This window comes from Amborella trichopoda, chromosome 2 (genome assembly GCF_054954075.1).
Source record: "Amborella trichopoda isolate Santa Cruz 75 chromosome 2, AtrichopodaSantaCruz75HAP2 v2.0, whole genome shotgun sequence".
NCBI classification, from domain to species: Eukaryota; Viridiplantae; Streptophyta; class Magnoliopsida; order Amborellales; family Amborellaceae; genus Amborella; species Amborella trichopoda.
Genome location: NC_142337.1, coordinates 26,546,062 through 26,559,359, shown reverse-complemented (window position 1 = coordinate 26,559,359; position 13,298 = coordinate 26,546,062). Strand labels below are relative to the sequence as shown.

Here is a 13,298-nt window from a genome sequence, read left to right as displayed (position 1 = left end):
ATTTTTACTAAAAACAAAGGCACTCTACAAACAAAATTCCAGGGCACAAACTTTCGAAATGCCATTGTACTTTTGTAAAAATTTCAAATTTTCCCTTGCTTAATGGTTGAGTTGCCTATTAAAATAATTTATTAATGAAAAAGTTTTTATATATACACCCATCACAACCCTTTCTAACTTTAACCTATGTATTTTGAGGGGTTGTTAACACTATATATATATATATATATATATATATATATATATATATATATATATATATATATATATATATATATATATATATATATATATATATATCTCTCTCTCTCTCTCTCTGTGTGTGTGTGTGTGTGTGTGTGAAAAATGATCTTATGAGCCAATGGGCTCACAAGAAAAAATGGACCCAACGATCCAGATTGAATCTTGGCTGATCTGATGATCACGGATATCTGGTAGTGTTTGAATTTTAATTTTTTTTCTACAAATCTATATCACTTGAAATTTTAGGACGTCGAGAGACGCCCGAGGGCACTAAACCACCGCCATTGTACTCAGGATGTCGAGAAACCCTTGAGGACCAAATTTGAGCTCAATCGGACCTCCCTAGAGGGGCCTACACTCAAGTGGCCTTGCAACTCATGAGTTTTACCATAGCACGGTGTGACTTCACTAAACTAGTCCCGTAAACGGGGACTGCAACAATGTTTTCTGGCAGCGACTTCGCCAACCTACAACACCTTTCTCTGAAACTAGATGGAGCTCAAACATTGTCATGTTTTGGATCACGCCAGCCCCATCATTTTGACTTATGGGACACACTGGGGCGTGACCGAGAACCCTCATACCTCTAAAGAGGAAAGTGACCGGAGAAACCAAGAAAAAACGGGGTCAACAAACTCTGGATTCGGTGAAGCATAACTCAATGTCCAAGCCTTGGATTAACGCGGGGAGGAGTTCAATAGAATCACCTCACAAAGAGCTACATTCTGATACAACTCTTGCATTCAATCTGTCGTTCGATGAAAGCAAGTCCCCAAGTCGCCAAAGAAGCAAATCCAGCCAGTTGTCGGAATCCCTTTCTTCGGCAACCTTCCAAATTAGTAAAATACGAAAATCGACACCAAATCAGCCCAAAGTTGGCACAAAACAATTGCAACAGCCTCCTCTCTGACTTGCAGGCAGAGCCAAGAGCTAAAACGACACAGCTCGAAGATGCATTGGTAAACAAAGTTCACAAAACTGGTAGGACTTTCATCCAAGGGGAAAAGGCCACTACGACACGATTAAAGGGCATCAAAATGCTCACAATCGAGATAAGAAAGAAGATATGTTACTGAAATAGCTGAACAGTTGCAACAAATTGCAAGAACAACTTCCTAGGTCATCTCATGGTGGAGCAACCTGCATGCAGTGATGGTCATGTCATTGGAGCAAAAGATCATAGGGGCATTTTTGTCATTTGTGCCTAATTTTTGGGTTTATTTTGAACTTCTTTAATTGTATTTAAGCTTGACTTTTGAGCATCCACCATCGTTTGGTGAATCCTCTATAAAAGCAAGCTTAACTCCGTTGTAAAATACCCCCTTTTTGGAAGCTCCAATACCCCTAAAGGCCGGGAAAAATCGAGGCTAGATTTTGCTTGTTAGCTTGTCTTTCTTTGTGAGCCCTTAGTCTCTGAGGGAGAGGAGAGGGAGAGAGAAAAATTTCAGAGAAAAGGGATACTCCTGAGTGCGCAGTCCCGAGGGCAACCAGGTCACCCTACATCTCCTAAGATGAGTCGTTCCTTATCTCTCTTTCTCTCTTTCTCTCTCACCTCCTCGCACGCGACCCTACCCGCAAGGCAGCCCATGTCCATCCACAAACCCATGAATGTGAGGAAACCTACAGGCCTCATCCCTCGAGTTTGTCTACGCCCCCCCTTTAGCAGTCAGCAGATCCCTTCCAAAAGGGTGACTAAAGTGGAGGGACATTCGGATCCCACCCCGTTGTAAGCTTGAGTTGGGCTCCCATCCAAACCATGCTGACAAACATCCGTAGCACTTTGTAATTGCTCTAAGAGGGCCATTTGCCCAGGCGTGTCCCCTAACCCCAAAAGTGGTGTAAGAGCATGCGCGCTCCAGTCGTAAATATCTCTCTCACCGTCGGCTTCCTATCCACTAGCAAGAGGGCTCGTGCATGAGTCACGTGCCAGATCTCTGCGGTTGTTCAAGAGAGGGTTTCCGCCTTCCCACCAGGAGGGAAACCAGGACCCCACTGACATCAACTGACGACTCCACTAGGGACATGTCACCTTATCATTGGCTCTAGCCGTCTCCAAGTATCAACCTCTCTTTCTCCTCTTTTCACTTTTGCTATGGGATCTGCTTATCACTCCTTTCTCCGGGTCGGGGGGTTCTACATCCCCATACCTATGGCTAGTCATGGGGATGCTCGACAATTTGGTCCTCCCTCCCTTGCGTGCCCTCTATGCGGCCATGCTGGCCCAGCCATCCCCGCCTCGATTAGGAAAGTTCGGGACACGTACCCTCAGGCCCCTCACCCCTCCTCTTTCGGCATCGGGGGGGGGGGGGTACCCCTTTATGCCCACTGCGCGGGTGAATATATTGTTGCCCCCTCACTAAAGCACCCTGTTGCTGATGGACACCCCGTCAGCGGCACCCAAAATGGCCCATATGCCACCACTCCTGCTCACTTGATTGGTCCTAATGGGACTATCGTCAATGTAGACAGTCGAAAGGCGACCCCTTTTGCATCACATAGGGGCGTCGTCAACACTGGTACCCCTACGCACATACCACTAGTTAGGCGCCTCGATCTTGCCCCCAGTGGTGGCACGTGCCACGGGTTTCAAGAGACCTCGGGACTTGAGACCGCTCTCTCAAGAAACTTGTTACAAAACAAGGGCAGGTACACCAACGATGAGAGAGGAATTTAGTGTGAGGTGGGACACACCTCACTTGGGTCCGTGACTCCCTCGAGCTAACTGCCTCGGGCGCCCTCTTAGATCATGTCCGAAAGCCCCCAGTCCTACAACTGGTTTGAACTCACCTCCCTTGACTTGTAGTCTCCTATTTCTATAATCACACACACACGGTTAATTTACAAGACAAACGGGCCGAGGGACCCCACCTTGTCTTTGGGCGAAGGCACACAAGCGTGTGCATTCAAGGAAGAAAGGGAAGGAATGAGATGAAGATTGGGGTGATAAAAGGAGAATGGAAAAATAGAGTAAAGGGAAGAGAATAAAAGAAAGAGAAATCTAAGCAGGTGGTTAGACTGACATAGTAGCTAGAACAGTATAGTGATTGACCTGGCGTGGTAGCAAGATGGACACGGTAACTCAGACTGGAACGATGAAAATACTACTCAACAATAAGACCAATGTCGACCAGTCTGGAACAATGGCTAACCTGTCATGGCAGCAAGAAGGGCATGGTAACTTAGACCGGCACGACGACAGTACTGCTCGATGAAAGGACTACCATGACAGTGCTAGTCTCAGCGTCCCTTAGTGAAACGCAAGAGGAAGAAATGAAGAAGATAGGAGGAGGAAAAGAGAAAAGAGAAGAGAGAAGAGACAAAAAAGAGAAGAGAGAAGAGACAGAAAAGAGTAGAGAGGAAGAGAGAAGGAGGAGAAAGAAAAGAGAGATGAGAAAAAAATAAGATTGGTGGAAGAGAGAGAAAGAAAAGAGAGATGAGAAAGAAGCGAGATTGGAGGAAGAGAGAAAGAAGAGAGAGAAGAAAAGGAGAGAGAAAGAAGAAAGAGAGAGGAGGAAAGAAGAAAGAGAAGGAAGAAGAAAGAAGGGTAAGAAGCATGGATGGCGATGGGGTTTTGCCATCCATGACAGAGGAGAGAGAAGAAAAGCAGAAGCATGGATGGCGATGGGTCCTGCCGTCCATGGCAGAGGAGAGAGAGGATAAGAAAAAACATGGAGGGCGATAGGTTCCGCCATCCATGACAAGAAAGAGAGAGAGAGAATGTGGATAGCGATAGGTCCCGCCGTCCATGACGAGAGAGAAAGAGTAAACATGGACGGCGATAGGCCCCACCATCCATGACAGGAGAGAGAGAAAGAGAGAACATGGACAGTGATAGGTTCTACCGTCCATGACGAGAGAGACAAAGACAAAACATGGACGGCGATAGGTCCCGCCATCCATGATAGGAGAGAGAAAGAGAGAACATGAACGACGATAGGTTCCACCGTCCATGACGAGAGGAAGAAGGAAAGAGAAAAAATAGACGGCGTTTGGTTTTACTGTCCATGACGAGAGAGAAAGAGTCAGGAGAGAGAAAAGAAAAGACACGCATGGCGATAGGCATTGCCTGTGTGTCGATAAGGACCCTGACATGACCCAGCCTGCCACTAGGGAAAGGGCCCAATTCAATGTCATTGTTAGGGAATAGGGGAAGAAATGTCGCGCACGACAATCGACATCGCCGTGTAAGACAGAAGAGAGAAGGAACTCAAATAAAGGCCCGGCTCACTATGCATGTTCCAGAGATAAGAAAAGATGGTGGACGTCATGCTCGATGATGGGCATCATCGTGCATGACAAAAGGGAGAAGGAACTCAAACAGAGGCCCAGCCTGCCACTCAGGTTAAGGCTCGACTCCCTGTGTATGTTCTAAAGATAAAAAAAGAATGTGAATGTCATGCTCAATGATGGGCATCACCGTACATGACTGGAGAGGAGAGAGAACAGAAAGAATAAAGAGAAAGAAGGAATGATAGAGAAGAGAGAGAAAGAGAGATAGAGAAGAGGACATGGAAAGAAGAAGATTGAGAAAGAGAGAGGATGGGAGAAGAAAGAGAAGAGAGAGAAAAGAAGAAAGTAGGGAAAGAGAGACATGCACGATAATGCTTACTGCCATGTATGATGAGAGTGAAGAGAGAGGCAGAAAGAAGAAGAGAGAGAAAGACATAAGAAGAGAGAGAAAGGACGCACAGAGATGGTTACTGTCGTGTGTGTTTGAGGCAAGGAGCAGAGAGAAGAAAAAGAAGAGAGAGAAACAAAGAAGAGTAAAGAGAAGAGATGAATAAGAGAGAGAAAAGAAGAGGAGAGAGAAAGTTACCTTCACTGTGGGGAACTAGCCTTTTCTTCTCTCTCCTCTCTCTCTCTCTTGGACGTGCCCACAATTTCAATGGAAAACTCTCAAATCTTATTCATGAGATTGAAGCCTTTTACAAATAGGTTTAGCATGTATTTATAGACTTGGGCCCAAAACATGGGTGGATGCCCAAAACCTGACATAATTGATGATAATTAAAATTTATTTGAATTACTATAAAATCTAAAAATAGGGGAAAAATGACAGTTTTGCCCCTTTTCAACAATTCACAAAATTCCAAAATAGTCCCTGTTGCTGCCCTAGAATGTGTGTGATTTTCTATGGATGATTCTAGGTTGCTCCGAAACCCATTTACTTTCTCATTGGGCTCGGTGTATTTGGTACCAACTTCGAGCCACGATCGTGTGACTTGAAGTTTGTATGAATCTTGAAAACTTCTGTTCGATAGTGCGCTCGTTTCATGATGTATTTCTTTTATTTTTTTGCTGAATTGCACTGAGCATGCTGTCATGATTGCGTTGCAACAAACGCAGCTCGATTTTGTGCCCGGGTGAAGATTTTGCCATCTTGGGTTTTTGGTCGGATCTTGAATTTCGGCGGCAGGAATTTACAGTAACTTTATCAGCTTTGCACGTGAAACCCAATCATTCATCATGTGCGAGGTTTGGCCTTGATGTAGCCTCAGACATTAAGCATGCAATGGAACTGGTCTCGCGTTGATCCGTTGTACGAGCGCCGTGACACGACTGCTTGAGCGAGACGCATCGCTGCTAAATTTCTTGCAACTTTTGCCACGAATTGTCATCTTTTCTCTAGATTTTTTCCCTGCTCGGGTATCGTCATGGGCCGTGCCATATATCAAGACGCTCGTCTTGACAAGACGAACGTACTTGCAAACTTTGAGCACCATCCGACTCAAATCTAGTAAGATATGAATCTCCAAAGTTGTTGCTCACGACTGTGCAATCCTGTCTCCTTCAATGGAGATTGGTGTAGGGAGGCTGCACGGGAATAGCAAGTGGCCGACCTCTTTTTAATGTTTTACCCATAACTTTGTCTTGAAATGTCTATTTAGGCCGAAAATTGATCCCTATGGGTTTTTGACCTTGTCAGATCCAATGGCGATAGTCCCACAACCATTTGATGCACTAAAAATAGTATTCTAGTTATGGGGTCCATTTCAGGGTGCTAAAGGTAGATTTTTTTGAAATTTTTTCTTTGTCTGCACTGCCTTAGATATGTCGGATTGCGATGAAACTTGACAGGTGGCCTTTTGAAGTCTTTAGGAACATCTTCACCCATTCTGGAGCAATTCTGAGACCGTCAGGAATTCAACTGTAAGTAGGGCTTTATTGATCGACTTCTCTTTTATTCTGCATCGAGGACTCAAGGTGCTGAAGAATGTGTTCAAACAGCTTACCTGGCCGGTTGTTGTGCTTCGATAGAAACGAGAAGGACAACATTCAAAAAATTTCCTCGGCTTTATTATTTTTTCTTCCTAACCACAGGACCACGTGAACACCGAGGAGATATCCACGCATTGTTGTAACTAGGATGCTCAGACGTTTGGATGCATTTGTCGCAGGTCTTTGCATGGAGACTTTGGGGGAGAAGAGACTTGAGCTACTGGTTGGGGACATCTCATTGAATGCCCATCATCCACGTCAGGAGCCCTTGTTTTTGTTGCTGGTGGGGGACATCTCATGGAATGCCCATCATCCATGCCAGGAGCTCTTCTTGGGTTCCGATAGCTGGGGCTTTCAAAAGCTTGTAGACCCAGTTGGTCAGAATCTAAGCATGTTTGGCAGTTGGGTGCCTTGCTTAAGGGATTTTGTAAGGACCACAAATTGTTTTTCCCCTAGTCCAGTGACGCGCACAACAAGGGAGAGTGAGACAGAGGCCTAGCGCAGTTTTGAGCAACACCCGCTTTGTAAGAGAAGAGGTAGCGCCGACTGTGTAAGGGAAACGTAGTGCTGGCTGTGTAAGGAAAACCCAGCATTGGCTATGTTAGAGAAGAGGTAACACCGGCTGTGTAAACGAAACCCAGCGCCGGCTGTGTAAGATAAGAGGTAGTACCGGCTGTGTAAAGGAAACCCAGTGCAGACTGTGTAAGAAAAGAGATAGCACCGGCTGTGTAAGGGAGACGCAGCACTGGCTGTGTAAAAGACCCATCACCGTCTATGGATTCAGGACCTAGCACCGACTGAGAAAGAGAGAGAGAGAAGAGCTTTACCATGCATGCGAGAGGCAACGCCGCGCATGGAGGGTCAGCACCGGCTGTGTAAGTAAGCATCACTGGCTATGGCAAGGGGCATCATCGCAAGTGAAACTTGAGCATTGCCTTGTGTGTTTGGTCAAATCGTATAGCTGTCACCTGTCAGCGCCGCTCCATACGTGTCAGAGCCACGTGCGATTGCGTCAACTACAGTGTTTTCCAACCACCCTCTCTTTTTTAAGCCTTTTGCTCCCTTGGGCAGCACCGTCTCACCAACTTTCTCAACTTTTCTTGAAGTTCACTGCTGCTCCTTGAAGACAGCCCACTGGTGGCGTTAAGAAAAGCCCGTGAAGGTAGTGAGTGGGGATTTGAGATACCGTGGGAGTTTAAGGTAAGTGGGTTTAGTTTCTATGCATCCATGGTTTTTGGAAAGAACAAATATTTAGAATGGGTAAGATGATAGAATGAAAATGCAAAGTGAAAATGAGAAGTATGAACGGGTTAAGATGAGGTTGAAATTTCAGATTTGTACTTCTAAATGCTATGACTGTTCTTACCACATCTATGATTTGTTAATCGTGTAAACTCATGAAATTGATCACTGTGAGACTCCTTATCATGAACAAGGCTCCAAGCCCAAAGTGTAGCTGGGCCAGGAAATATTAAGTGTTCCTTAAAAGCATGTTAACTTGAGAATAATAATTTTTAGAACTTTGATTGTTTTTGTATCAAAATGGTCGATGGCCAAATGGCATCCAAATGGGACCAAATAGGTTTCAATTGAAAGACATATATGTCTACTCCAAGTTTCCTTTTATATCATGAGAAATTATGTATGGACCAAAAGATGTGGTATTAGATGTCGAGCTCGCAGTCGCTGCTAATTCCAGCAGCCATGGCCCCCTTTTGGCCGTGGTTTTGACCTAGGAAATGGTGTCAAAAAACCTTTAAATTGCCACCATTGGAAAGGTCTATGAATGTACTCAAATTTACATGTTTTGAGGTTTTTGAAATTCCCCATGGATTTTGAATTATGCCTGAGATGCACGAACATAGCACCGCACACTGTTGCGGAGTAAATTTCCAGCAACTAATGCTCACCTTGCACTGAGCTATAGATCCATCGAATGACACCCAAATTCTTTCAAATTACAGTCTTTGTAATGATTTGGGGCGAAGCTCAAAGTCTTATGTTTGAGAGATTCTGAAACTCCCTCTAGATTGGGAGCTACGCCCTCGCAAGAGGGGCATGTCACTGCACCAGTTTTATATCCATGCGACACTAAGCTTTCTTGATATGTGATAAATGTGAATACCATATGATGAATTTCATGTGAATGCCATAAAGGTATGTGAATGACGTCTTATGACTGCACTATATGAGAAAAAGGGGCCACGGGCACAATAGTGACGAAATGAATTCATAATGACTGCCAAATTCTGCTGCGAAGGCTTAAGTGTAAATGCCCCTTGAAAGCATATGGGATAAACATATTTTGCTAACTTCTATGATGTTATGATGAAATAAGATTCATCTGTATGAGACATTCACTGATGTGAATAAATTGAATGCTTGAACACAATGAATGGCCACTGTTTATATTGATATTGACCACTACGTGGTGGGACACTCATCGGTAGTAGATACTGTTATGACATTATGATGAATGACCACTGTTTATATTAATATTGACCACTACGCAGTGGGACACTCACCGATAGTGGATACTGTTATGACATTGTGATAAATGACCACTGTTTATATTAATATTGACCATTACGTGGTGGGACACTCACCAGTAGTGGATATTGTAATGATATCGTCTGCTACGCAATGGGACACTCATCGGTAGTAAGGAAAGTGACGCCGGCATATCCCCTAACCTGCATAATAATAGGAACGGGTTAAGGGAGAGGATAGAGGGTTGCACCCTAGATTCATGAAATGAAATTGAAATGATTGATGCCTTGCAAGGTAAGGGCCTATCGAACCCCCAATACGCGCTAGCGACTGTGTGAGTGTGTTAAGCGTATTACGAAGTGGATTACCCCACTTCTCATTACCCTCCCTCCTGTAGGATGGTAGAGGTCTTAAGCAATGGGATTGGCTTAGCCTAATGGATAGGGCCTCTACTGCGAGAGTAGGTGATTTAGGGAGTGAGTGGGTAATGATTGAATTTTTTATTAAGGAATGTTTGGGAGTGCACTGATTGAATGTAAATGATTTCGCTGATTGAATGCTCATGATCTCACTGATTTAGTGATAACTGTTATTTAAATGAAATGTTCATACTTGTTGTCTCGATCTAATATTCATATGTGCTAAACTATGATTTTATATTGATGGATCGAACTGTTATCACACACAGATAAAATCACTATAGATGCATAACACTAGATCTACTTATTGGGCTGTACAACTCATTCCATTATTTCTCCTTTCCTTGTAGATTGATAGCGACATGTTAAGGGCTTGGAACTCGTGTTTTGTGGAGGGAAGTTGAAGGAATCGATGCCAACCCAGTCTACCCCTACACCAGAGCAGAATGACAGTAGCCTCATGGAGAGGTTTAGGAGAATGGTACCCCCAACCTTTTTGGAGCTTGGAGGGGTGGAGAAGGCTAAGAGGTGGAAGAAACAAATGGAGAATATTTTAGAGGTGTTACACTGGTCAGGCTAGGGGCCTTTATGCTGGAAGGGGAAGCAAAGTACTGGTGGGACTCGGTGAAGCAAACTTGGAGGGAGATAGGGACCGAGTTCACTTGGTAAAACTTCTTGGCATCATTTGATAAGAAGTACTTCCCCGACTCAGTCAAGGAAGGAAGTGGAATTTATTGAACTCCAACAAGGGGGTATGACAGATGAACAATACGCCGCCCGGTTTGTAGAGCTCTCTTGGTATGCGCCCCACATCATAAATACCGAGGCACGAAAGGCGGCTAAATTTGAAAGGGACTTACGACCGGATATCAGGAGTAGACTAATGTTGGCCAATATAAAGTCGTACGTCCTGATGGTAGACCATGCCCTGAAGATGGAAAAAGACTGCGAGGATCGCATGTTAAGGAAGGAAGGAAAAATGAAAGCAGTTCTGTTGGGGAAGTTTGAGAAGAAATCCCGGCAGTTTTTGAGGAGAAAAGCTAGAGGGAAGTCCTACCGACCTAACCCGAGGATCCCTAAGAGTCTTCAAGGCAATATGGATATTGACCGACGCCTGATTCGCACTTATTGTGGGAGAAACAACCACACTGTCGTGGAATGCTACTGAAAGAAAAATGTATGTTTGAAATGTGGCAAGCCTGGCCACTGGAAGAAGGACAGCCCTATGATGAAGGCCGAGGATTGCCCAAAGACCCAAGGACAAGTGTTCACACTCACTAAACAAGAGGCCAAGGCATCCACCTCGGTGATCAGAGGTATGCTCTCAACTTGTGATGTTAATGCTAAAGTTTTAATTGACCCTGGTTCCTCTCAGTCATTTGTTGCACCCCATTTTCCCTGTTACATGAATGTTGCACCTGCATATCTCAACTATACTTTAGTAGCATGCACGCTTCTGGGAGGCTCTATAGAAGCTGATAGAGTATATAGGCAGTGTAGGCTTACGATCGATGGGTGCGACCTACTTGTGGAACTAATCCACTTAGATATTCAAGACTTTGATGTGATTCTAGGCATTGATTGGTTGTTTACACACCATGCCACCGTCAACTACCATGAAAAGACGGTAACCTTTAAATATCTCGATCAAGCAGAAATATACTTTAGGGGCATTAGGGACAATTCCCCACTACACCTCATCTCTGCCCTCCGAGCCTCTTGCCTTCTGGCTAAGAAGTGTGAAGGGTACCTAGCTTATGTGGTTGAGAATCGGGGTGTTCAGACCCTCTTAGAAGGAATACTAGTAGTAGAAGAATACTCGAACGTGTTTCCAGAGGAGTTGTCATCCCTACCTCCAGAAAGAGAAATTGAATTTGAGATATACGTAGTATTTGAAACTGCTCCCATCTCCAAAGCTGAATTAAATGAAATTAGAAAATAGGGTACAAAATGACAGATTTGCCCCTTTTAACAATTTGTAGAATTTCAAAACAGTCCATGTACTGCCCTAGAACATGCGTGATTTTTCATAAATGATCCGGGTTATTCTGATACCCGTTTGATCGAAAGATGAGTGTTTTCTTGTAGGGCTCGGCATGGTGATCGATTCGATACGAACTTCGAGCCATGGATCATGTTTTTAGGGCACGATCATGCGTCTTGAAATTTGGATGAATCTTGAAACTTTAGATTGATAGTGTGCTCGTTCTTTGATGTTTTTCTCTGATTTCTTTACTGGATCAAACTGAGCATGCCGTCACGATTGCGTGGTAACAAACGTGGCTCGATTCAGTGTCCGGATGAAGATTTTGCAACTTTAGAGTTTTGGCTTAAATCTATAATTCCAGTGCCAGAATTTACGGTCACTTCATCTGTTTCGTGTACAGAATCTAACCGTTCATCATGTATGGAGTTCAGACTAGAGATATCCCTAGACCTTACGCACACGATGGAACTGGTTTCGTGTCGATCGCGTTCGTAAGCGGTGTGATTTGGCCGCTCGAATGAGGTGCAATGCTGCTGATTCTTCTGCAACTTTCTTCAGGGATCAACAACTTCTCTCTAGGTTTTCTTCATGCTCGGGCGTCGTCACGTGGCGTACCACATATATTGAGACGCTCGTCTCGATGAGACGAACATGCTCTATCATGTTTGAGAGTGAAAGGTAAGAAGTGAGCAGCTTACAATTTCTCTGATGTACAACTGGGCCAACTTATCTAGAGTATAAGTCTTGCGAACTGGTAAGAAGTGAGCAGCTTTGGTTAATCAGTCCACCATGACCCAGATACTATCATGTCCTGCACTTGATTTTGGTATTCCAGAAAAAAATCCATCGTGCTGTGCTCCCATTTCCACTCTGGTATGGGTAGGGGCCGTAGTAGTCCAACAAGTTTCTGATGTTCTGCCTTCACCTGGTGATACGTCAAACACTTAGCAGCAAAATGTGCTACATCTCGCTTCATGTTGTGCCACCAAAAGGTCTTTTTTAAATCTTGGTACATCTTCGTACTCCTTGGGTGTCCTATGTGGCGAGAGCGGTGTGCTTTCTTTAGGACTACCCTTTTCATTTTATTGTCAGTAGAAACACACACTTGGTCCTTAAACCTTAACAAGTCATCACTGCTCACAAAGAAATTTTCTTTTCCTTCCATTTTTAGTTCTTCAAGGATTTTCATTAGCTGGGGATCTCGTTTTTGAGCTGCTCGGATCCGTTGAAGGAGTTAGAGTTCCATCCTTAAACACAACAGTATTCCTTCCTTCTCACTACTGGGATGGGTGCCACACCACCACTTCCTCTAATAGCTTCATTTCTCGAACCACCAAATGTGCCACACAGACCCCAGCTTTTGACTTAAAGCGTCGGCTACTACATTAGTCTTACCTGGTTGATAATCAATAGTACATTCATAATCATTCAATAAGTCCATCCATCTTCTTTGCCTCATATTCAAATCTTTCTGGGAAAATAGGTACTTCAGGCTCTTGTGGTCCATGAACACGTTAAACTAGGCCCCATAGAGGTAGTGCTTTCAGATATTTAACGCGAACACTACTGTCGCGAGCTCCAAGTCGTGAGTTGGATAGTTTTGCTCATATGGTTTTAGTTGTCTGGAGTCATAAGCACTGACTTTATCCCTCTGCATGAGTTCACATCTGAGCCCTTTATGGGATGCATCGTTGTAAACCACAAAGTCTCCATTCCCCTCGAGCAAGGCCAGTATCAAGGTTATGACTAGTCTCGTCTTAAATTTCAGAAAACTCTTCTCACACTCCTCTGACCACATAAATTTTGCAATCTTCTGAGTCAATCGAGTCAAGGGAAGCGCAATCTTTGAGATCCCTTTACAAAGCGCCTATAGTACCCTGTCAATCCCAACAAGCTACGAACCTCTGTCACAGTGGTTGGCCTTTCCCACTTAGGTACGG

General features: G+C 44.2%; 1 protein-coding gene across 1 annotated transcript; it reads left to right on the top strand.

The window, feature by feature from the left end:
• Window positions 1-10,599: 10,599 nt before the first annotated feature.
• Window positions 10,600-11,313, top strand: LOC148783178 (uncharacterized). Its single transcript, XM_088859827.1, has one exon. It carries the CDS (start codon window positions 10,600-10,602, stop codon window positions 11,311-11,313), a length of 714 nt encoding a protein of 237 aa, XP_088715953.1.
• The last annotated feature ends 1,985 nt before the right edge of the window (window positions 11,314-13,298 follow it).